This window comes from Mytilus galloprovincialis, chromosome 2 (assembly GCF_965363235.1).
Source record: "Mytilus galloprovincialis chromosome 2, xbMytGall1.hap1.1, whole genome shotgun sequence".
NCBI lineage: Eukaryota > Metazoa > Mollusca > Bivalvia > Mytilida > Mytilidae > Mytilus > Mytilus galloprovincialis.
This window is the reverse complement of record NC_134839.1, coordinates 37,290,023-37,317,186: the sequence shown is the minus strand read 5'-3', so window position 1 is coordinate 37,317,186 and position 27,164 is coordinate 37,290,023. Positions and strand designations below refer to the sequence as shown.

Sequence of the window (27,164 nt, the reverse complement as noted above, 5' to 3'; positions counted from 1 at the left end):
ATGTTAACCCCTGCTGCATTTTTGTGCCCGTCCCAAGCCAGGAACCTCAGGTCTTTGTTAGTCTTGTATGTTGTTGTTTTTTTGTGTTGTTCCTTTAAAGGATTATATTTTTTTAACGTGTTATCCATTATTGTTGAACTATAATACATGTTTGTTTAAAGGATAGCTGAAGCCCGCATCAGGGTGCTAGATGTTTTTGTCGTGTTGTAGACCCATTGGTGGCGTTGGGTTGTTTTCTGCTCTGTGGTCGGGTTGTGGTCTCTTTGACACGTTTCCACACTCTAATTCAACAACAGTATCGAATGCCGCTGTATTGGCAAGGAGCCAGTTGTTTTATATATTAAAAATTCAATTACACACTATTTACAAAGAGAGACTTTGCTGACAATAAATTTTATTACAAGTCTTTTATTGATGTCCTTTTACTCTTCAGCTGAAAGAAAAAAGAAATACAATTAATAAAGAAAACCGAGTGTAAGTAAACACAACCAATATAAATTGTAAGCACCAGTTTCGTTAGAATAAAATTAAAAAGAATGGTACTTAGGATGCATTTGTGAAAAACGTAATAAACAACAAACATAAATCATGTCATATGCACTTAACTATAGTACATATTTTTATTTAGGGATCAGCTGAAGCCCACCTCAGGGTGTGGAATTTTCTTGCTGCTTTGGAGACCCATTGGTGGACTTTAGCTGTTATCTGCTCTTTGATCGAGTCGTTGTCTCTTTAACATATTCCCCATTTCCATTCTCAATGTAATGTTGTCACAATGAAATTTTAAAAAAAATCCCACAGTTGTTATTCTTACGCTCATGTTAAATTTTATAAAAAAAATATTTACAAAGTTGAAACATTAGGTACACTTAAAATAGGTTTAACAGATCTGAAATCCAAATAGGCGCGCATGAAAAGAAACGCGCTAAAGAAATTTACGATAGTTGTTCGACGTATTGTATTACATACCATTTTTTCGTTCCACAAGGCCTGCATACTTGTATCTTTAGCCTACATCTGGCTGTTTCGGTATCGAAGGTTAAAAATTTAGGACAACGTTTGATGTAGGTTTTATCCTTTTTACAGTAGAAAAATTGTTGACAACTTCCGCCTTGAAGTGGATAAAACCCTTCCGGTTTACCTTCACAGCCTGGTTTCATTCCACCGTCTTTCTGAGGAACATCAAATACATTCTTACATCCCTCTTTTGTAGCGATCTTTTTACCATTTTTATCGGATCCACAAAATCCTGTTTTCACAAGATGTTCGTCTTTGCATACCATATACCACGGAGATCGCGGTCTTTTAAGATGTGGTTGAAACCCATTTGACTTCTTTTCACAGCTTGGATATGCCATCTCACAAGACGTAAAAAGGGATTTCATCGTTTTGTATCTGTTATATTGACCTGTATAGGAAATTGTTATTTAATAACATAATTGTCATTCAATAAAAAGTCTCATTTCAGAGGCTGTGGAATCATTTCATTTTCGTACGTATCAAATTTCATGGATTGACTTCTTTTCACAGCTTGGATAATGCCATCTCACAAGATGTAAAAGGGGATTTCATCGTTTTGTATCTGTTATATTGACCTGTATAGGAAATTGTTATTAAATAACATTCAATAAAAAGTTTCATTTCAGAGAGTGGAATCATTTCATTTTCGTACGTATCAATTTTCATGGATTGATGAATTCTTGGTTCTCCTGTAGCAACGAAATCCATGCACAAAAATTGGTATCAAACGAATAATGATTACTCCATAAGTAGAAAAAAGGGAAAAATTGTTTGACAAAATTAAATTTCAGTTTTAGTTAATAACTATAAAAGGGTCAATTCAATATACTTTTAATGTTAAGTTTGTGTTTGAGGTTTGAATTTTGTATTTAATCAGTACTTGTCGAGAAAAAAATCCGTTTAAGTATCCTTATTTAGTTCTATGCTCTATCAATATATTTATGTACGTGGCGGAAGAATTTTATCGTATGATAATTCTATTGATATACAAATAGAATTGTAACCGGTTTGATGAACCTGAGTGTATTTAAATAAGGTGGACTCGATTTGAAATTATCGATAAGGCGTTGACCATTTGCATGTACACACGCAGTTTTTGTTAGTTATACTTAAGCACATATATATTCGAAAACAGTATTAAATACTTTTTGTCACATATTTTGTTTGTTTTTTGTAGAATGTTGAGTGCAACCTTTTTTTAGTTTATTTAAACAAAGGATTATCACGGGTGTCATTCGGTTTATCGAGAGAAATGATCGTGAAAGAATATCTAACGGCGGTCAAGTATTGAGAGACGATCGTGAAAGTTCTGGTAACGGATCGTGAAAGACATTTAATCGAGAGGACATATGAAAGATCAGTAAATATTCTAATTTAATTAATTACACAGACAAATTAACGACACAATAAAACTGTCTGTCAATATGTCGATTTTAAGAGTAATTTATACGGAGATCTATTATGTGAATATTTGATTAATTCAAGTTGTTGTATATTAAATGGACGAAATTGTGTTAAAAATAACTATACGTATGTCTCTCAGCTTGGTTCATCTGTGGTGGATTACTGCATCGTTCCTTATGAATCTCTTAATCTGTTTGAAAGTTTTGAAGTTATTACTATGTCAGAATTATTAGAAAAGCACAAATTATTAGAATATGCCGATCCACGCGTGTCGAAACCGGACCACTCAATGTTGATATGGAATATAAATATTGATAAAATGGTGCGAGGAAATATGAATGAAGAAATTAATACTTGTGAATATAAAAAGTACGATCTTAATAATATTCCCAGCTCATTCTTAGCAACACATTTACATAAAATAGAAGATTTAATTTCATCATTGGAAGTGCAAAGTGCAAATTGTTCTGAAATTGATCAAATTTATAGTGATTTTGTGAATTTATTGAAAGTCGAAATGACGGAAAATTTAAGCTATAAAGTGTTTAAAATGTCATCCGGGTTATTAAGCAACAAAAGACGACGAATTAAAAAACCGTGGTGGACAGATAAACTCACACAACTATGGAATAATGTCTGTGTCGCAGAGAAAGCCATGCTTGGGAGTAAATCTGATTCAAGAAAGCGTCAGTGTCGAATTGAATTCATTGATAAAAGGAAAACATTCGACCGTGAAGCACAGAGGGCGAAACGAACACATTGGAGAAAACAAATGGTTGAAATAGACGACATGGAAACGACTAATCATAGCGAATTTTGGAAAAAAAATCGGACGTATTGGTGTTGGTACAGAACGAAGAAAACTTATACCTATGTCGGTTCAATTGCCGGACGGAACCATAGCCCATGGTCGTGAAGCAGTGGTTTCGGAATGGAAACGTGCGTATTGTAGTTTGCTAAACCCAGAAACTGTCAATTCAGAATACGTAATGGACCAAAGACTTGATACCGAGATTGAAATGAATAATGAAATCACAAGTTTTGAAGTAGTGAACGCTGTGCGTAGCCTAAAGCGTAACAAAGCCGTTGGCGTGGACGAAATACCGGCAGAAATCCTTAAAGTCCCAAGTTTACTGAACTTTTTACACAAACTTTTTAACAAGTGTTTTTCGAGTGGAATTATCCCTACAACGTGGACAAAGGGAATTATAAACCCAATCCCGAAATCGTCAACATCAAATCCGAAAGACCCAATGAGCTACCGAGGTATAACGTTGGTACCAGTGTGCTATAAACTATACTGTCATATACTTAATAACAGGCTAGTAAAATGGGAGAACGAAAATGACATTCTTCATGACAGTCAAAACGGATTCCGGAAAGGGCGCAGTACAATTGATCACATTAAATCGTTAACATCAATAATCGAGACTAGGAAATTGAAACGTTTATCGACTTTCGTGGCTTTTATTGATTTTCGTAAGGCATATGACGGGATAAATCGAGCGATGTTATTCCAGAAACTATTCGACCTTGGTATATGTGGGAATATTTATAACGCTATTTTGTCTCTGTATAAGTTCGTGGAATGCTGTGTTCGCATTAATGGACATCAGACAGATTGGTTTAACGTTCAATGTGGTCTTAAACAAGGCTGTTTATTGTCGCCATTATTTTTCAACTTGTATATAAACGGATTAGCTACGTATATTGATTCACTAGATATTGGCATTGACATCGATGGGGAAAAGGTGTCCATGTTACTTTATGCCGATGATTTAGTGTTTTTATCAAACACAGAAACAGAGCTACAAACACTACTTGATGCATTGGATTTATGGTGTACCGATAACAAGATGACAATAAACGACAATAAGTCAAATATAGTCCACTTTCGGCCAAATTCGTTCCCGAGAAGTCAAACAATCTTTCACTGCGGAAACCACATTTTACAGACAGTAGAACGTTACACATATTTAGGCTTAGTTTTTACAGAACACTTGGACTATAACGTCATGGCAAAATACGTTGCAGCAGCAGCTAGTCGAGCACTTGGACTTGTAATATCGAAATACAAGGGACTGGGAGGTTTACCTTTTGGAACTTTTACAAAGCTGTACGACTCTATGGTTTGGAGTACTATTAGTTACGGTGCGGCAGTATGGGGAGATATGTCATTCTCGTGTATAAATGCAGTTCAAAACAAAGCAATCCGTTTTTTCATGGGAGTTGTTCGTTATACCCCAAACGTTGCAGTAAATGGAGATTCGGGATGGACACCACCGTTTGTGAAACAATGGCGGGTAATCATAAACTATTGGAATCGGCTACGATATATGGATGAGAATAGAATAAATAAGAAAATAGACAATTGGGCAGAGCAGAATTTCAGACGTCATCGAGTGTGCAAAAATTCAAACTTTAGAATTTATAGTCTATTCGAATCATGTGGTATAGCGAACTTGTTTAATGACACTGATATTGATAAACAGCAAGTTAACAATGCTATACATGTAAAACTTATGTCCGACTTTAAACAGAAATGGAATGAAGATTTGCATAAAGACACTACCAGACGAAATGGACCAGGAGGTAACAAACTACGTACATATAGAACATTTAAACAGGATGTATATACAGAACTTTACCTAGATAAACTTATAATACCGTCGCACAGAAGAGCATACTCTCAGTTTCGCTGTGGTGTTGCCCCAATACGTGTGGAGACGGGACGCTACGAGAGTCTTCCAATAGATCAAAGAACTTGTTTTGTTTGTGACGATAAAATTGAAAACGAGGAGCATGTATTGACTGAATGTCCGTTATACGACGATCTTAGAGACGAACTGTATAAGTTTTTAAACTTTGAAAACGAAAATTTTAGTCTATTGCCGAATTCTTTGAAACTTTCATTTATTTTAGCGAGTGATAATATTAATGTGATACAAAAATGTGCCAAAACCTGCAAGCTTATTTTAGACCGTAGACGACGTTTTTTATACCGATAATTGATGTAAATATGTTTTATGATTTAACTTTTGTTTTATAATTGCTTTTTGAAAATTTGTAAATACTAGTTCCTTTTAATCCGTCTCTCATAATTCTTTTAGAATGGCATTAATAATTTTAAAAAGGTTTACTTTTATAATGTGAAATGTGTATAATGTATTATTGATGGTGAGACGTTAATAAATTATTATTGTATTGTATTGTATTGTCAAAATGGTTTAACATTATGATCAGTATGTGAGAATATCCAATTTCAAAAGTACATAGTTTTTACAAAACAACAAAAGGCAGATTGCTTCTCGACATTTCTTTTTTTTATTTTTATTCAACAACAAATTGCACTTTCTGCTGTTAACAATATACCTCACCAGTCCAGCATACCAGTGAAGAGTCCCTGTTTGTTAATACCAGAAATCCAGGGTTGTTTTCTGGTAAGCATCAATATATTAAATCAACATTGGTATTATAATCTAACAGCTAAGTTATAAAATAATCAGCAATGAAATAATAAACAAGTAAATATCAGCGAGATTTATTTGTTTACCTATACATATAAATAGGAAAAAATACTATTTGGATATCATCTAGCAATATAAATGATTTTTGAGTATAGTTTCCGGAAACTTTCCATATTTTCTCCGTTAACGTGTGCATTGTTTTTCTATCGAATAACTTCCTGGTTTGAAACAAAATTGTCACACCGGTTTATGCGACTTTAAAAATAGAACAAACAGATGTGATATAGCATTATAACAGGTATGTCTAAATCAAAATTTATCAATAGTGTAAAGAAGATCAAGAGTAAGACTGGTTTCTTTTTCAAATCTTCTTTTTGTAACGGTAAATTGATATAAATAGCCTCGATATTAATCTTAACATGTGGCGGTGAACAGTAAAATTTATATTACTTCATCAGTTCCTGATGTGTAATTTTAAAAATTTATATCTTTAATTAAGTTCTTTCATTTATTTTTGCTAGATCATATATTTCTCAAACAAACAAAAAATTATTTCAACAATTTGAAAGCTTTTTCTAGGAAACAATTACAATGTGTAGTCTTACATTTTGCCTGTAATTTGTAACTATACATAAATTCTGCTTTAAATACAGCATAAACATTTATAGCTTCTGTTTTCTGTTCAGACATGTAGTAAGCTTTATATATACAAAACATTATTAATGTAATCAAATAATTTATTTCATAATATTGTTCATCATTAATTTTATAACCAAATACTAGATTTTTCAATGTTAGAATATTATTATCAATATTCAGTTTTCCAAAAAGATTTTTAATTTTACTAAAGAAGTCATCAAGAAAATGACATTTCAGAAACATGTGATCATAATCTTCAGTGGTATTGCAAAAATTACAATTTGAAGTATTGCAGATATTCCACTGTTTTAATAAAGTTTTACAAGGTAGAATAAAGTGTAACAATTTCCAACGAAACACTTTATACTTATTTTCTTTCAAATAATGGTGAACAAATTTCAATATATTACAGACTGAACTCTTAATATACTCAATATTTAACACTGTTTTCCATCGGTTAAAACCAACAGGAATTTGAATCTCATTCTGAATGAATGTGTTATAAATTTTTTTTGTTTCTAACTTGTCTAATGTTTCTGTATAATTACAATTTCTCTTAATAAATAAAACATAATCTGTTTTTACTTGAGTTTTCTTTGAATTTTCTTGTCTTAAAATGTTTATCCATTCTTTTGGTAAAGCTTTCTTCAATTGAGAAAATTCTGACAACCAATTACATTTAATATTGAGTTTTTGTAAAATATATTTCTCTGATATGTTACCATTTTCATCTATAATGTCATTTACATATATGATTTTGCTATTTATCCAGTTTTGAAATATAAGGCTTTTTTTTTTAATCTTGATAAATTGATTTCCCCAGATTACTTGTTGTCGAATAGTTCTAAAGTTTTCTGGTTGCTCTATTTTTTTTGTTTTTTACCCATGCTTTTAATATATTCAAATAAAATTCTGGCAGCTTATTTAAACCAGGAATTGAGTTAATACCATCAATGTTCATATGAAAGATAAGGAAATTCTTGCCAAATTTATTAAAATAAAATAATGGTATTACTTTCCAGTTGGCAAAATCTCCATATATTAATCTTTTAATCCACCCAATTTTTAAAGATTCTATGTATTTATCTATGTCAATCATTTTTAAACCACCATCTAGCAATTCATAGCTTAATACATTACGTTTAACTTTTTCTGTTTTGCTTTTCCATAAGAATTGAAATACAATTTTTTTAAATTTATCAATATATTCTTTTTCTATGTGAGAAACAGATGCTAAAAAAGTAATATTGGGTAAAATCAGTGATTTAATAACTGTTATTTTTCCCAATAAGGTTAGATTTCTTTTCTCCCAGTTTTTAATTATCTTCTCAGATTTTTCTAATTGTTTTTCAGCATTGAGCTTTTGACAATCATTTTTATTACAACCAAAAAAAACTCCTAAACATTTTACTGGTTTGTTTGTAAAGTTAATGTTTTCATATTTTTCTTTACAATGTTTGTGTTTTCCTAACCATATGCCTTCTGTTTTTGATCTGTTTAATTTAAGTCCTGATAATGTGCCAAAGATTTCAATCATATTTAAAACTTTTGAAATGTCTTTTTGTGATTTTAGAAAAAGTGTTGTATCGTCTGCAAGTTGGCTGACTTTTAATGAATGTGTTTTCCCATCTATCTTAATTTCAAAGCCTTTAATGTTATGGTCTTGCCTTATGTTACAGGCTAATATCTCTACTGCAATAACAAAAATTAATGCACTGCACGGACACCCTTGTCGTATACCGCGTTGAATGTTTATTGGTTCAGATATCCATCCATTATTTATTACTGAGCTTTTTATATCTGTATATAAAGTTTTAATCCATTTAAGCATAGAGTTTTGGAATCCAAATTTTTTTAAAGCTGAAAACATAAAATCCCATTCTAAAGAGTCAAATGCTTTAGAGAAATCTAAAAAAAGTAGTGCCCCCTCTATGTTAAATCTTTCTGCATAATCAATTATATCTTGGATTTGTCTAATATTATAACCTATATATCTATTTTTAACATAACCATTTTGATCCTTATGTATAATATTTGGAAGTATATTTTTAATGCGTTGAGCCAATGAATATGCAATTAATTTTGTATCAATATTTAATAAAGTTATGGGTCTATAATTATTTAAGCAAAGTGGATCATTCTTTTTATGTATTAGAGAAATAACTCCTAGTTTTTGAGAACTTGTTAACTCCCCTTTTTTATATGAATAATTAAATGTAGATACAGCAAATTCTTTTAAATCATTCCAAAAAGTCCTATAGAACTCAACACTAAGTCCATCAATTCCAGGTGATTTATTAAGTTTCATCTTGAATAACGAACTAGTACATTCTTCAATGGTTAACGTACCTTCCATTATCTCACTCTCTTGTTTATTTAATTTATGATCAATATTTATATCATTAATATATTTATCTATGGATTTTACATTTGGACATGTGCTATTATAAATATTTTGATAGAATTCTTTTTCTATTTGTAAAATTTTAGAAGACTCTGTATGTATATCTCCTTTTTCATCTTTTAAAGCAGTTATAGTCTTTCTGGTCTGTCTAGCTTTTTCTAGTCCCAAAAAAAATTTAGTATTTTTCTCTCCTTCTTCTACCCATTTAATCCTTGACCTTATTTGAGCTCCTTTACTTTTTATTTCATAAATTTTTCTTAGTTTACATTCATTATAAGTTAATTCTTCTTGATAATGTTTAATAACATCATCTTTACAGTTTCTGTTTATATTTTCATTTAATTTTTTTATCTTATTTTCCAATATATGTATTTCACTTTTATTTTTATTTGCATTTCTTTTACAGTATGCAACAGTATGTTCTCGAACTTCAATTTTGAACAGATCCCATTGATGGCCTATTTTATCAGTAAGTTTTGTTTTATTTTTATATTTCATGATAAGACCTTTTATTATATTTTTATACTCTGTATTATCTAAGATACTGTTATTAATTTTAAAATAACCTTTCCCTTTTGATTGTGATCTCCCTTTTACCTTTAAAGATATAGCTTGGTGATCTGTATGTGAAATAAGTGCAGGTCTTATATCTGTTGAATAAATATGTGACCTTATTTCTGGACAAACAAGAAAGTAGTCTATGCGTGAAGCTTCGTTTATCTTATTTTTCCGTCTCCATGTAAATTGTATATTATTTCTATGTATGTCTCTCCAAATATCTATCAGTTTGTGTGTTTTGATTAACCCCTTTAAACTGTTGACTGGTTTTTGTTTTCTTTTATTATTTCTGTTGTTTTTTTTGTTGTCAATATTAGATAATGTATCATTCATATCTCCCCCTACTATGACCATACCTAAACTGTTTTTCTGTATCATGTCATTTACTTTTTTGAAGAAAACATTCCTATTTTTAGGTAGATTTGGTGCATAAATATTAACTAGAGTATATATACTTTCTGAAATTTCTATGTTAATCAAAATTACGCGTCCCTCCTCATCTTGAAATTTATCAATTAATTGATAATCAGTGTGATCACTTATAAAAATAGATACCCCTCTTGATTGAGAATTTCCATAACTGTGGTATGTATCACCTTTGAATTCATTTTTAAATTTTTCCTCTAAAGTAGAAGTAAAATGACTCTCTTGTACAAATAAAATATTACAATTCTGATACTTCATCCACATATGAAGCCTTTGTCTTTTATCTTTTGAACCAAGACCTTGGCAGTTTAATGAACATATATGTATTGTTTCACTCATTGTTTACCATAGATTTCTAGTTAAAAAAAGTAAAGTTTCTTATATATAATATAACCATAATTTGTTTACAACATGGTATATACAGCTAGTATTAATATTAATATACACATTGTACATAACATTGCCAATAGTGCTTACAGTAATATTGCAAATAATCATTTTAACATTTATAGTATGATAACTACATTGTTTACTTTTTATTTCATTGTCTATTTTCAGACCGCATATGGCCTTGACATTACTCAGACACTGACCCAGATTCTGATTAGCAAATTGAAGTGGTATGTCTGAACACCAGATGTTATTAAAAGAAAAGTTAAACAATTTCAGTGATGGTTTTGTGATATACCATATTCCAAATATTAGCCAGAATAGAAATGTATCATTATTGGATTTACCTGTGAATGTTATAAAAACGTGGATGGCTATACATTTAGTGTCATGTTCTAAAAATAGATTTGGATTTTCCTTTTCTATACATTGAAAACAAGTGTGAAGAATATTACCACTCTGGATTATAAACGTGGCATAAATGACTGATGGATTTTTTTTCACATGGAGAAAAAAAATGTTGGATATAGATATGTGTATTTCTTGCAATTTCAATATCAATGATGTGGTTTTTACCAAAGATACATTCAAATTCTAATGTTCTATTTATAGCGTACCATACTAACAGGTGATTGTTTGAAACATAAACATTTTTTATGATAAACATATATTTGACATTCAAATAGTCATAATCTTTTGAAAGTATGCAATCTTGCATTGCATCACAATCATTTTTTGTTTTTTTTTAATTAATAAAATAAAAATAATAAATTCTATGTACATATATTTATATTTGAGCATTGTAGTGTTTTAATTATTTAACAATTGCATTGTAATGGATTTACATATCGTACTGGCCCTACGGTTTAAATGTCTTTTGTGCAGGACCTGTACGTTCTTGATACTCTTCTGTTGGGGTTGTTGCATTTCTCTTATCGGTTTTATTTCTTGGAGTTTGGTTCGTTCCTTGGAAATATTGGCTTATATCTCCTAGTGTTTTCTTCTGATTATTAGTCAGTTTTTTTTTCTTCTTTTTTTTGTGCGAACCATCTATTGGAGTGTTGGTGTTTATAGCTTCCAATCCTGAGTCATGATTGTTCATGTATGTTTTGTTGTTGTCTGCACTTTTGTTGGTAGAAGTGTCTGTTTGATCATTACTGAGTGGAGCTATAGCTGATACTGTTTGACTGTCATTGGGGATTGGTTGCAGTATTGATTGTGATGTCTGCACCGAGTCTTCTGTTTCTGACTTATCCTCATCTGAATTGTCGTCTTCTGTGTCGTCACTTTCACTTAGATGCGAATTACACTCTGCTTGTCTGTGTCCTTGTTTGTTACAATGAAGACAAACCCAGTCATTTGGACACTGCGAAAATTTGTGACCTTTCTTTAGGCATTTATTGCATGAGATTTCAGCTTGATTGTGGTTTTCTTGTCCTTGGTGAATAACTGTTGCTCTGTATTTACCAATAAGGACAGATCTCGGTAAAGCTTTACTTAAAGGAGCTACCATTGCGATTCTGTCTCCAGTTTGGCAATTTGATAACAGGCCATCTACTCGCAATCGTTCTCTGTACATTTTAATAACCTCGCATCCGTGGTATTCTAAGCTTCGTTCAATCTGTCCGTCCTCAGCGGAACAGGGCACATTTTTTACACGTACTTTCAGGTAAGTTGGTCTTTCATTAACAATTATCCTTGGGTTTCTACTGTAAACCTGGATATATTTATTCCGAATTGTTATGCCAGACGTAATGAGGGATTCTCTGTCGATATCAGAATCAAAATAGATTCTCCACAAACCTCGAACACGCTGCAACCCTTTGAGATGACTGGCTGGGCATATTGTAGCGTCAATGGTTTTGTACAGTTCTATGTGTGTTAGAAACTGGTCTCTGCTTGGTTTAGTGTTGCCAAACAAGTCAGTTTCTAATATGAAAACTGGTTTTACATCCTCAACATCATAATTGTTTTTTGTGTTTTGTTTTTGCAATATAGAAGAGTAAGTCTCGATGGTGTCCGCCATATTGTTTTTGTCATTGGTTTGGTTTACCTCTGAATTTTCAATGACATAAAAAATGTAAACAAACACGATTTTTTTCACAAATTCGACTAGATAAACTACTTTTATCCGAGTAAGGGCATTCTATTTGAATTAATCAAATGGTTCTCATAGTTATTTTGTATAAATATAATCTGAAACTTGGTAAATAAAGAACTATTTACACAAAATTGATTTTTCGGATCGTGAAAGATGACGTACCGCATTTTTGAAAATCGTGCAAACGAAGACGTTCAAATTAGTCTTCAATTATATGATAAAATAATATTTGTTAATGGTATTGAGAAAAGCTAGATAGGTCAACATCCTCAATAGGTTTAAGCATTTCAAAGTATTAATATTTTCAGAAAATGAAAAGAAAAAGAAATAACAATACGGCAATAATAAAAGACAATGGGTGACAAAACGCCGAAAAAACAATCCAGTGTTGTTGTTATGATTGTAAGGTGTACATTTTCGACTTCTGCAAGGTTTCAACTAACATCGAACTCATTATCATGCATCATTCGGCAATGGTTGTTTTATGTTGTTTGTCCTTTTGGATATATACCTGAATGCTATAGCGCCAAGGTATTTCGTGTATGGTATACATGTCTATCTGCATGTTTCATATATGACAATGGTGATGTCAATTATATTTGATATATTGAATGATAGTAAGATGTTTATGTCTGGCTGTCGGTCAGGGTTCATATACGTTTGACCTTATGTTCCGAATTAATTGGCCAAGCATAACTTTTACATTTGTCAGTTTCTAAGGCACTGTAAGGATCGGAACACATTTATTTGGTGTACGGGATATTTGAAGAGATCTGTATGGCATGGTTCATCTGACCTTGACCTCTTTTTATGAACCAATGACAATCTTAAGCGCATTTGACACTTCTAGTAAAACCCTTGATATTATAGACGTTAAAAAAATATACTATCATAAGTAAAGCAGACATTACAGCATTTGCGATCTGGTATTCTACAGTCTGTAGTATATAGTTAAAGCAATCCACATCTGCGTTGTGTAAAAAGAACTTAAAAAAGTACTGTTGCACAAAATGTTGGTTATCGTTCAATCTCAAATTACACATGAAAGATGCCGTTTTTGCTGTAATTTTTTGTTTGATGGATAACATTTTGGTTAAACGTTGCATATCCTTATTATTGGCTAAATAGTGTCGGTCGGCCTGAATTGCACTAGATCGATTCACAGAGCTGAATCTTTCACACTTATTTAGACACGGTTTTTTTTAACTTTCGAGGTAAAGTGTTGAATAGAAAAAAAAAATTAATAGCTTTAATGTTCATCCTTATCAAAATAGTTACAGGCTTCAACCAGATGTAAGTTTATCAAATGGTAAAAGAAATACTGATTTCTGATTACTAGTATTAAGTCTGGTCACGCATTTTCTTTCACGATCACAATAATACGTTGCCTGATCTTTCACGATCAAGTTTGATGGAAATTCAACAAATTCAAGGTTTTCATAAACAAATTAACGCTTTTAAGGGAAGAACATACTTTAATTTTACTGTACTATCAGATACACCAAAGAACAAATTTCAAATATATCATGATATTCTGAAATATGACCATTATAGGTACAAAAAGTGTGTTATTTGTAATTAATTTCATAGACACGTATTGCGCCTTTTGTGTTTTTTCAAAAAGTACTTCATATTTTCTTTATCTTCTTTCACAGTTATGTTGAGGAAGTTAAACCATTTTGACAGACATATTTTATTGTTCGGATTTTTTCCGTGTTTTGAAAATTAAGCGATTTTTTCAAAGATTCTGAACTAGAATGTACATTAAATGTCTTTCACGATCCGTTACCAGAACTTTCACGATCGTCTCTCAATACTTGACCGCCGTTAGATATTCTTTCACGATCATTTCTCTCGATAAACCGAATGACACCCGTGATTATTCTGTGATGTGGACTGAATTTAGACAATTACAAACTTTTGTAATTTGTTTTCATTGGATAAACATGTATTGCAATTATCTGATATTATATATATAAAAAAAAAAGAATGGTCATCGTGCCTGACAAGTTCTAAAACTAGTGTTTTAGTTATTTATATTATGAATGAGATAAGAAACAGATTGGGCCGAGGTATATAGAAATTATATAGTCTAGTATATAAATAATTTATGTTCGTTTGAACGGAGAATTTAGAAAATAAAAAAGATTACAAATGTAAATGACCTCCATGGCTTTAACAACTTTTCTTTGCATTCTATCATACACGTGAACTTTCTTTTTACGATATTTCTTTTGTCCAGCTACAAGTGGTTAATTTATGCATTGCAAAACTTTCTTAATTAGAAAGAAGTCATTCTATGTTGACTCTGGAAGACTAACAGAATAAGACTCATGAACGATATATCACACAAAGTAATGGGAATAATCATTGGTGTTTGGTAAAGTGTATCCCCTATAGTTTGTCATCTTTTTGCTATTTTTTGGGGGGTCCTTAGCAAGGCAAAATGTCTATGCCTATCCAATAAACTTTCGTGTTCTAGTGGCAGTCCATATTTCCCCAACCTTTATTCTGAATGCCATCTTACGGTACAGGAACTACCTATTGTAATTTTTGATATTTTTTGTTCGTTCTAAACATGCATGAAATATTTGCCACTGGACGTTAAGCAAACGTCAATTAATCAATCAATTAATCAACGATCGAGATGTAAAATTACCATACTTACATTTAGACTTGAGATTTTTTCTGTTGCCACATTTAACCGTATGAAAGTCTTCACACGACTGTTTTTCAACATCAAACTGTAAAGGATAGCTGCATTCTTTTTTCACTGGTTCCCCCGTCTTGTCACCACAGTCGAAGTAAGTCTGGCAGTACTCTTTATCAGGAAGTCGAGTAAATTTAGGTGACACAGCACAAAGTTCTACTGGTGATGGCACTGCAAAATGATTCAAATGAAAAAGATGGAGTAAAATTGTGCCGTAAAAATAATTTGATAAAGTAATTGCGTTTGTTCAAAGTCAAAGTCTATCCAACCTTATCGGAAGCATACTGTAAATAGAAATTTCATTAGTATGTTTGTTGAACGTCCAAATCAGATTTTAAATAAAAATACAGAAAACTGAAATATGCGAGCCATGTCGGAATTGTCGATCAGATGAAGAGGCTGTTGTCTGATGGGTTACAAATTACTGGAACTATACCCATTTGATACTGGAATTAATTGCAAGTTATTTTATCGCAAAATGTTATGACGGCGTTGTTTTCAAATCCATAAAAAGCGTTTTGTCCACATTCTGTTCAGGAGAGTTCACTGGACCCATAACATTTTCAGCATGAATGTGTAGCTCATTTTATACATCTTTTACAAAAGAAAACTAGTATCATTATATTGTAAATGGAATTTTTTTATATGTAGGTATTTAGAAAAAAAATCTGGTTATGCTTACCTATTTCACAGTATCTGCCTGTATATGGCACCTGGCACTGACAGTCAAATTCTTTTGGTTTGGTTCCTGGCACGCATGTCCCACCATGCCTGCACGGATTTCTACTAAGTCCACACGTTTCTGGAATTAAAGATAAAACATTTTAACTTGAACAACAATACATGTACGGAAAAAGACTGTGCCATGATTTTAAAAGCAAAGACATCGGCAGATCTAACAAAGAGTGATTCCGGCAACTCGAAACAGTCTTTGATAAGTCATAACCAGAAGTCCATTTCGTTTATCCTTATCCTGGTATGATATATGAATCTATTATTGTTCTCGTTGTATATATACCTGTCTGTACCAAAAAAAAAAACAGAAACCTCGTCAGTTGCTGAGCCTTATAGAGAATGGTGAAAAATAAAAAAACTGATATAAAATCCTCTTAAACTAACCGAAATAGTTATTGAAGTTCCAAATTATAATTATATATTCAAACATAACTTATTTACTAGAACATTGTAGAACTTTAAGGTCGAAATACTTGAAGCTTCTTTTCATGGTATATGCAATCAGTGTATTCAAAATACAACTCAAAACACTCACTCTTTACATGCTTAACTGTGCAAATGTTTAGTGAAGAACCCTCGGGAACACATCGTGCACCTCTCCCTACAACGGATCCTTCTGGGCAATCTGTAAGTTTCATTGCAGACATTCCTGGTCTTCGACACATCCATACTGTTCTACAATCATCACTAATAACTATCCTATAGGCATTTTTACTGTTACAATTTGGCGATCCGTTAATTAATGAAAAGAAACTAAGAAAAAACACAAAAATAATTTTAAGAGAATCCATTTTGATTTTCCTCTTCACGTCCGCTTCAGCCCCTATAGATTTTTTTTTGGAATGGAAAACATATTGTTTGTCCTTTTGGAAACACGTCAGAAGGAAATTCGAAACTACCTGTGTAACATTTGGTGTAACTTAATATGATGTCGTATACAACAATATTTTCTGAAATTACGTAGAATTTTTCAATGTATGGAATTATGGTTGTAGTTTTGATTTTATAATTTGGATATATGTTGAGAATGTTATAAATCAAATATGATAATTTGAGTCAAATTGGTAACCATGAATTTGACAGCCAATGTTTCTTCAACACAGGATAAATTCCTCTTAGAAATAGATAGCATTCTTTAGTTAGCTTGTCGTTTGTAGAGTTAATTCTTCAATTATATATTTCAATCATTGAAATATTCGTCGAAACTAACACTAAAGTTTGAGACTAGTATTACTTAGCTTCAAGTCATCACAACACTAATTTGAATTCATTAATGACTTGCTCTTCTTCTTCCAAATACTGCCCACATTCAACATGATGAATATTCTAACAAATTACGCATGATTAAAAACAGGATAAAAGCAAATTGTTCTCTTGATTTAGTTAGTGGTTTTGTCCTGTTCCGGCGGTTTGAGCTTCTTGTTGGTTTTTGTAGATATTTATTCTTGTCCATGGATCTGTTTAAAATGATGAAGGTTGTTTATGTCCTTATAACTTTTTGTACTTGCTAATCGACAGAACGGGACAATCCACCAATTTTATCTCGGCACCTGGATGTTGCTTAAATTTTCTTTCGTATTATCTTAATATGGTATTTACAGTTTTACTCATTGGCCTTGAAATTTTACTCAGATATGACTCAGTAGAAACAAAATATTTGGTATTTTTACCATTAATCAAGTGTGATATTCTATTTATTTAGGAAATGTATTGGACTATGAAGTATGTTTACTTAAATAATTTTTTTTAATGTATGACAAGTGTACAGAAAACGCAGTTTTGAAAAACGGAATGTCAAGAAAAGTCCGTCGTTGACTCGAAAATTTGTGTCACCAGGTTACTTCCGGATCCACTTTCACTTTGACGAAAAACATCAACAACATTTTCATCACTTTAGCACGACATGGTAACCTTATTCAAGTTTATTTTACCCGAATTTACTATTTTTGTGTTGAGTAACTGCGCGAGTAAGCAAATAGTAAAACGGGCTCCGGATTCGAAGATTAGATCAATATAATTTGAACAAAATTATTCAAATTTGGTTCGTTTGATAAATTATTTACGAGACAATTTTTACAACGTATTATAAACGATCGGAATATTCTACTGATTGATGTAAAAGACCACTTTCGAATTAACTTTTGTCCTTCACCTGAAAAAAAATCGTCAATTAAGCGCATTTTTATGAAGTCATTTAGCAAATGGAGGGGATCGCCTGCATCCTTGCTCTATAAACGTACTTCAAGCGTCTCATCGTGATCTCATTGTGCAGGATAACCTGAAAATAATATTTGTCCTGTGGGTACTTAATCAAAATTCCCTAATGATAGAAGTGCTGATTGTCAATTGTAAGAATTTAATTTACAGAATAATTGGTGCGTAATTATCATGATTATAGCATCATATTTTTCTAACCACACGCTCAACTTTGGAATAGTCCTATGATCATGATGATATAAGACTTCTGAGGTTCATAACATTTACATTGAATGTTTTTTATCAGATATTTTATTTTACTATTAATCATGTTAATGTTGAACCCCAGCATGCCCAGTTGATGGCCTTCAACAGTTGCCTGCTCTTGTTGTCTCTTTGACACATTCCCCATTTCCATTCTCAATTTTATATAAAACATCTGGGGAGCACTGAGAAATGCATATTTATAGATTTGGTTTCTTCCATCATTTGTCCATAGATAATGAAAATAATCATGACTACATGTGTTTATTAATATGACTATAAATCCGGTTCATTCAAGGATAGAGTTGAGATAATGTATTATAAGATTGTTAGAATCAGAAATATTTGAGTAACTGGACTCGGAACTCATCATTTCAAAGAAATCAATAAAATTCCTAAGACACATCCTAAAAATATCTCAGTATTGAAAATAAAGAACCCTGCAAACATTATATTATTGATCAGTTGATAAAATAATACTTTCATATACATGATATATATCATGTATATACAAAGTGGAAACCATATTTCAGTTACTTTATCAACAGAAATTATGCCAGGATTATTTTTTTTTTGCAGTTTAATTTTTTTATAAATTTTCATGATGATTGCATTTTAGAATAATGGGGAAAGATGTAACAGAAAAATTGAAAAAATACATTAAAGAAGATCGACCTGGCAAATTCAAGTCATATGTGAGAAAACACAGAGTAGATGTTTGTGAAATACGTCTTGCTAAAGATCAGTCTTTGTTGCATTACAGCTGTAAATATGGACAAGATGTAATATTCAGGTGAGACTTTTGATTATAAAATAGAAGATGTGGTATGATATAGGTCACTGTACAGCCTTCAACAATGAGCAAAGCCCATACTGTATAGTCAGCTATAAAAGGCCCCAAAATGAGCATAGTTTACACAATTCCTTGCATATCATTTAAATGTGTACAATATCCTTGGACTATTCAATGCTATATCACAGAAATGAAGGTTCATAATTCAGCAGATTGGCACATGCTATATGTATAAAATATAGTTGCATAGATTAATGTTAAACATAATGTTGTTATTCTAAAAAGGTACACTGTAACTATATAATCAATTAAACACCCTGTTCTTGCTTTTAACACACTGAAATGGTAAGATTTTTATAATTCAGGCAAAAGTTTTTGTTTTTTCGTTTGAAGCCAATTGAAATAAAGTTTTGTTTATTGCCTCAACTGCGACAAAAGTCACAGAAAGCAAGATATATAGGAACTGCCTTTCCAGCAATGGCAGTGTCATCCATGTCATCAATTGTTTAGTTTTCTCATTAAATTAGTTTAATAGGAAGTACTTGTTATAGATCAATTATATTTTGTGCGAAGTTACAGTACTCTCAGTTCATTTCAGTTTGATGACAATTTTGAGGCTCTACCCCATGGTCATGGCCATGACGGCCATGGTCATGGCCATGACGGCCATGGTCATGGCCATGGTCCAGTGATTTAAATCTATTTGAAAAAAAAATTTGTCATTTTCTATACTTTTGATGTAATCCCATACATATATGAAAGTATGTACAAAATATATCTTTGAAAAGGTAAGTGGATGCACATAGGTCTGTAAAAACCAAGTTAAGGGAGAAAGAAGGAGCTAAATTTAAAAAAAAGAGGAAAAGACTACTACACAGAAAACTACCAATTAAACAACATAAACCCCACCATAAACACAAAGTCCTTAGATGAATAAATCTTTATCACTATAACAAGTCATTTAGAATAAACTTGGCTCCAGTAGCAATTAGCAATGACCATTGTATGGTGGTTTTTTTTTTATCCATATGGTAATGGTATAAGTGTTGATACATGTACATGTATACATACTTATTGTTATTTGCATTTCAAAATTATTTTTACACTTCTATTTTTCGTTGCCAGATACTTAATTACAAAGGACATAGATGTGACACTACAGGACATTAATGGAAATACAGCTTTACACTTAGCCTTAAAACGTGCTTTGAAATCAACAGCAAATACAGGTATAATATATACATCCCAGTGTTAACAGCTAAAAAAGAGAGGCAAAAGATACCAATTCAACAAGACATTCAAACTCATGCATATAAGTGGAAAATACACTGACGAGGCCATGTGTAATCAAGGAAAAAGATCGACAGACAAACAACAGTACACAAAACACAACAAAGAAAACTAAAGACTGAGCAACATTAACCCCATCTAAAACTGTGGGTGATATCAGGTGCTCTGGAAGGGTAAGCTGATCCTGCTTCATATGTGGCACCTGTTGTGTTAGTATAAACCTGATAATAAGTCTTATTGCGGTAGGTCACATATGGGGTTAAGGAGACTGGATTGTAGTTATGACAAATGAAACGTATCAACTATCATATGTGAAAGGGGATATTTCATATTGGTCAACCAACTCGTGATGGCATCCGTAAAAGTTACATAGGGATTATTTCTACTTCATGACTTGCAACTCTTTATTTAATATAAAGCTTCCTTGTAAAGCATGTTCTGGTAATGCAAAATATTTTTAAAGTAGATATTTATGATTTCAAATTTGTGTCCAGAAAATTTCTGGACCTTAAATTGAACAAAACAAATTAACAAAATCTTTTGAAAAAAACCCCACAAGGAATAAATGATCACAATAACTGAAAGAAAATAAGTTTCATAGAAGTTTTTTCCATGTACATGTAATTATTTATAATTTCAGTGTATACCTCTATTATTTTACCACTGATTGAAAAATGTCCAAGTTTATTGGAAGTAGAAAATGAAGATGGGATATCATGTAGATCTTTGTTGGACAATCTTGTAAAGAAAAAGCAGCATCATGAACAAGAGGATCAGGTTTGATATTTTTTCACCATTTTTCTTTGTAAAAAATTTCTTGTTCAACAAAAAAGAAACATGCTTACTTTAGTTCTTGGGGTAAAAATTGCAGTAACTGTAATGAAAACCCTTATGTGGTTTTTAATTTCAAATTTCAAAACATGTGTATTGTGCATTGATCATAATATTCTTTACATTCTATCCATGAATTTTTCTAGAAAATTGTTGATGAAATTATACTATAACCATACTTGTCCATGAAGCTTGAATATCAATAATGTTCTTATTGAGGTAAAATTGGAGTTATCTTCCTTTGTTCATAACTGCTGTTGAACCACTTGCAATTATTGTTTTGACATCCATTATGTCCAATGCTTTATACAATACAATGTTTATTTTTTTGTTTCCACTGCTAAATTTAAACAGTTTTCACCCTTCTTTACTTACAAGCACATTAATTATTTGTTTGCAAATGAACAAAACTGTTTGATAAGTTGATATAATCCTCCCCAAACACATAATACATACATGGCCACTGATAAAATAAATAAAAAGGATTACAGTCAGAACCAAATATGTTTGGTGAGTACAACAGATCATACTCAACCACTAACAATACATTTATTTGAAAAAAGAACAAGTAAAGACAAACAACTATGGACAACAGATAGATTGATTTGGTACAGGGACAAACTGCTTAGGGTTCAACCAGTTTTTTTCTGCATACAACTTACCAGCCTAACCAAGGGATAGGATTGATTAAATTATAATTATATTGCAAAAATAGTTGATTAAATTGCCATTACAATTACACCATTTTTAGCAACATATTCAACACTTTTGTTTATTTGCAAATAATTGTTTTGAAAATATTTTTTTTTCAGTTACAGTTACATTTTGAAAATTACTTTATTTATCATGTTCATTTCAGTTATTTACAAGATACTTGTTCTATTTCGAACAGTATTACTTCTCTGAAATTACTACTGTAAATTCAGAAATTATTGTTTGAATTTATTATTGTGATTTTGAAAGAATGGACATCAATGCAGGATTAATTATTGCTATTTCAACCTGCATACAGATATTGGGGCATTGACTTTCCTTCATATTGTTTGTTTTCATTTGTCACACAAAAATCCAAAAACCCTTTTGCTATTCGGAAAATCAGTCCCCCTTGACCCGAGAATCTGTCCCGCTTGAACTTTTTACGTCATACAACAATCACTTTTCTATTGTGGCATCAGATATTTTCTATTATGACATCAAAATTTGATTGGAACTTTTGTGATTTCAAGTCATGGCGGACAAATAGCAATAAGGTGTATTAAAAGAATTATTTGTAGATCCTAGATATTTTATTGTTTAACTAGAGAAGTTTAATCACAAAGCTTACAATCATATACTTGATTTCTTAAAATTACATTGCAAATTTTGTAGCCATCATTTTACAAATCAGAGGACGAGAATGAGGCTGACGACTGGGAAGATAAACTAGCAGACGAACTAAGAAATGAACATGATGACTTTTCAGGCAGATATCACAGTGGTATGTAATATTTCAGATTGAGATTTGTTTTTTGTAGACACTGTTCAAATTTATAAACAAAAGTTATCTCCCTTATTGTTAAATTCAGAAATGGTCTTAATTTATTGTTTTCATTAACTACTTTAAAAATATCTGGGTAATCAATGTGGTACATAACACTTGAGGGAGATAACTCTGTAAATATCAGCTGAAGGTTTCAATTAAGGAAATATTAAGCTTCTCAACGATTAAAATAAGTGTTTGTCAAACTGCTAAATATCCAGTGAAATTTTTCTGGTAAAGTGTGTGGTTCAAGTCTTTTGAAATTTTTATGTATTTGTCCAAGGCGCAAAGTAAACATTTTGTTAATTTTTTATAAAGATTAAACCAGACAAATTAGTTTTATTTAAGGTGTTCAGTACCACCTAAGTTAGGAAAAAACCTATTTTCATTGTTTTTGACATTTTGTTTAAAAAATCAATTTACCCTCCTGGTTTGTGATGCAATTTTAGTAATTCTAGGCATCATGCAATCATAAATAAATAGTTCAAAATGGTGTCTACATTTCAAGGAAGCAATTAATTTGCAGTTTCTTTATCAGAAGGACTATTGATCAGTTGATAGTTTCATTGTTAATCATAACCGAAATGAAAATAAAAATCACACCATTGATAGAATTTCCATTGTTTATGATATTATTAACCTATCGTAATATTTAAGTGTATGCTTTTGAAATATTACCCAGAGGGCATAAGATTCTGAAACAACACATTCAGTATTTACTAATATCAGACCTCTATGCTAGTAACTTTATTAGGATGCAATATTTGTATCTGACTATATATAAGAACATGGAGAATTCACTAAGGTGTTACCACAAAGGAAAATATATTTTAGTATACTAATTGTATTTTAATCATCAAATGGTATTGATAGAATTGCAATTTGAAACAGAAATAATAGAAAGACAAGTCTGTTCAATTTTTTTTGTTTTGAAATAAAATATACAGAAAATGTTTGAAAAATGTGCATTTTTTGTTCTCTGTTCTGTTCTGACATAGAATTTTGATATAACTTAATGCAATGTAGATCTTTTCTTTGGAGGTGTCACTTTTACCATTCTAGAGTAATGCTCCTTAACAAATTTAAGATTTGTATCGTTTTTGTTCTCTAACTTTAGTTTGCCACAACCAAATGCACTTATGCACAATGCCAAGTACCACAAAACAAGTATGAATTGGGGTAGTGTCACTTTGAAGGTCTTAAGGTATGTCCCTTTATAATGTTGTATGAAAACAGAGGTATCATCTGTGTCCAATCAACACATTCTCAATTCATTTTTAATCTAATATCCATGACATCAATTCCGTATGAAAGACAGGAGCATTCTTATTTTATGTACTTCAATTGAAAAAAAGATAGATATCAAAGATTCAAAATTTTATGTACAATTATTTCTTATTGATAATATCCAATTAAATTTTGTATATGATATTTTTTTCATAGATAAAAATGAAGACTCTTATGCAGAAGGTTATGATGACTGGGCAGACAGACTAAGACATGAATATCACATGAAGCATAGATATGGTGGACATCATCCTAAAAAACAAAGGGAGGCAACTTCATCCAGTCAATCCAAAGAACAAAAAGATAGTAAAGAAAAGCTTGAAGATATTAGAAAGAAAATGAGACAAAAATATGAAGAAAATCAGAAAAGAGATAGAGAGAACAGATTATTAATTAAAAGTAAAAACTACCTGAAAAATATCACAGGTATAGAACTGATGTCAAATGAAGGTGAAATAAAGTTTAATGATGTGCCCTGGCCTTTCAACAGTGATGTTAAAGAGATAAAAAATGTCATGTTTCATTCCGCATTATCGTCAGGTGATAAATATAAGAAACGTTTACGTGAGGAACAAGTTCGATGGCATCCAGATAAATTTCTACAGAAACATGGTAAAAAATTACATGAAAAAGACAAAAATAAAATCATGGAAAGAGTGAAGGAAATATCCCAGGAACTTAATAGACTTATTGCTTTATTATGATTTAAGATGGTGGAAATCTATAGACAAAAAGTAAATTGATACCTGATGTTTTCCAAGTGAGAGGGCAGAACGATTGTTTTACTTTTTACCTTAAGCTCAAAGGAGTATGTTCGATAAGGTCCTAAAATGGCCTACTTTTTTAGCGTAAATTTCAAATTTGGATTTATTGACCAATATCACGATAAATTATAGCTAATACATTGACTAGATAGGATATAAGCCATTTTGCTTAAAATTTTACGTTTCTGCGTTTCATTATGACGTCACAAGTTGTACTCATATTGATTTTTCACGAAAAAATCAATGAAAATGGGTAAATTTCAAAAGATTATTTGACAGGAAACATAGAGCCAATACGTCGACAACAAAGATCTTTTAAAATAATGTTTGTGAAGACATTTAAAATGTCTTATTTGAATATTAAGCTTGTCGACGCCTGCGCTCTATGTTTCCTGGTCCTTTATTTGGTTGAAATCCCGCTGATTTTGTCAAATTTCACCAAAATCCCTTATCTTGACCGTTTTGGAATGTAAAACTCGTTGTGTTAGAATTAAACTTTGACAAAAACAGCTCTGTTTAACTTTTTCACATGTCTTTAAGGCAACTTAAAACAATTATTGTCTTGTAACCATGAACTTTATAATTGGGGCCAAATATGGCACTTATCGAACTTACTCCTTTGAAAAATATCTGTTTGAAAACTATAGATATTATATTATGCATATTGTGACCGTTAAAATGATTTAAAATCTACTAATCTGAACAGTGAAATTGCAAGTCAGGACAGTGCATACAATCCCATTGAAAGTCTAGTAATTATGTAGTTAAAAACATCAATGTTTTTGATTATTTGGAAACTTGTTACAGTTAACCCACAATATCTTTTGAAAGTTGATGGTAAAATAAAACCATTTTTTAAATGAAATTACCTATGGGATGTGTTAAGAAAAATAAATAGAACATATAACAAAATTAAAGTTGACAGTTGGCTTTTTTTTAATAAAATGAAAGAATTTGATCATACTTTACAATCTCTTAGTATGTATTGTGATATCAATCTGTTAAAAAATATAACAAAAAGTGATAAGTCTCCATCTTTTATTGAAACTATGGGTTGTGGAAAAATGACAATTTTTGTATGAATTATATTTGAAAAACATCATTATGTGAATAGAATTGAGAAATGAAATAATAAAAAATAGCTCTTAAATAATTATTTCAGAATATCTAACATTTTTATCTAAAAAGATAAATTGATCAAATTGTTAGCAGTACAATATCTGTTAATCCTGAAAATTTCAGAAAATTTTGTCAACTTATTCTCCCTGTAAATATCATTTTCCACATTTTGTAGCTGTTATTGTGAAAACTAAAGTAACTATGTTAAAGATGTAAACTGCAAAAATTGTCAGCATGACAAGAAATATCTCTTTCATATTTTTGACAACCTGTTTTTGATTCATTGACCCTGAAATGTAAATTTTATTGGCTTTTTTTGGCATTTTGTTTGGAAAAAAAAAATATGATTTAATTTTAAATGAGACACTTCTCTACCAGACACCAAATGACTTTAAAGTTTACAACTATAAGCCACTGTATGGTCTCCAATAATGAGAAAAATCTGTACCACAAGGCACATAGTAAGCTAGGAACTTAACAGACTTAACAATTTAATCTAACTATAGATAGTAGAAATCTAGACAAGGAAGTTAATTGATACCTAATGTTTTCAAAGTGAAAGGGCAGAACCCCTGTTTTACTTTTACCTTAAGCTCAAATTTGAAAATAAGATCTGTTGTAAACTATATCTATTATATTGAGACAATTAAAATGATTTAAAACCTGCTTATCATTACAGTGAAATTTTTAAGTCTGTACAATGCATAAAATCATAATGAAAGTCTAGAAATTATGTAGTTAAAACATTGTTTTCAATTATTTGGAATCATGTAAGTTTGCACTACACTATTTTTTAAAGGTGATGGTAAAATATGTCAAAATTTTTTAAATAAAATTACCTATTGGATGTGTTCAGACAAATCAATTGAACATATCAAAGTGAAAGATGACCGGTTTTTTTAATAAGATGATAGAATATGACCATACTTTGCAACAATTTGTATATATATTATTATTGTGATCTGTTAAAAAAATATTATCAAAATGATAGATCTTCAAGCTACATGTAGTGAAAAGATGATTAATTATTATGTTTGGATTATATTAAAAAAACATCATTTTGTGAATAAAAGGTAAACTAAATAAAAGAAATCAAAAATCAGAAAAGAGAAGATAGCTCTTACAGAATTCTTTCAGTATATCAGAAGAATAGATAAAATGAACCAATTATTACAAGATCTATTTAATCTGAAAATTTTGTTTATAACTTATTTTCCTTGAAATTACCATTTTCCCCATTTTTCGCT

At 31.0% G+C, this 27,164-nt stretch overlaps 2 protein-coding genes and 1 long non-coding RNA gene across 4 annotated transcripts; 2 read left to right on the top strand and 1 right to left on the bottom strand.

Annotated features, from left to right (window-relative positions):
- Positions 1 to 374: 374 nt before the first annotated feature.
- On the bottom strand, positions 375 to 16,695 carry LOC143063527 (uncharacterized). Of its 2 annotated transcripts, XM_076235725.1 has the most exons (5): positions 16,390 to 16,695; positions 15,802 to 15,921; positions 15,078 to 15,290; positions 970 to 1,408; positions 375 to 433 (listed from the first exon to the last, which is right to left on the bottom strand). In XM_076235725.1, exons 1-5 carry the CDS (start codon positions 16,643 to 16,645, stop codon positions 430 to 432), a joined length of 1,032 nt encoding a protein of 343 aa, XP_076091840.1. In that variant the 5' UTR covers positions 16,646 to 16,695; the 3' UTR covers positions 375 to 429. The 2 variants fall into 2 exon arrangements, with proteins under 2 accessions (XP_076091840.1, XP_076091842.1); XM_076235727.1 differs by lacking the exons at positions 375 to 433; positions 970 to 1,408 and adding an exon at positions 1,513 to 1,595.
- On the top strand, positions 5,937 to 11,066 carry LOC143063526 (uncharacterized). The gene is made up of 3 exons (XR_012975032.1): positions 5,937 to 6,189; positions 9,341 to 9,403; positions 10,477 to 11,066. It is a non-coding gene; the product is annotated as an uncharacterized LOC143063526 (long non-coding RNA).
- A 930-nt stretch (positions 16,696 to 17,625) lies between the features above and the next one.
- Positions 17,626 to 26,807, top strand: LOC143063525 (NF-kappa-B inhibitor-like protein 1). Its single transcript, XM_076235724.1, has 6 exons — positions 17,626 to 17,760; positions 18,934 to 19,107; positions 20,233 to 20,336; positions 21,038 to 21,174; positions 22,597 to 22,705; positions 24,191 to 26,807. The coding sequence occupies exons 2-6, from the start codon at positions 18,938 to 18,940 to the stop codon at positions 24,736 to 24,738; spliced, it is 1,068 nt and encodes a 355-aa protein (XP_076091839.1). The 5' UTR covers positions 17,626 to 17,760; positions 18,934 to 18,937; the 3' UTR covers positions 24,739 to 26,807.
- The last annotated feature ends 357 nt before the right edge of the window (positions 26,808 to 27,164 follow it).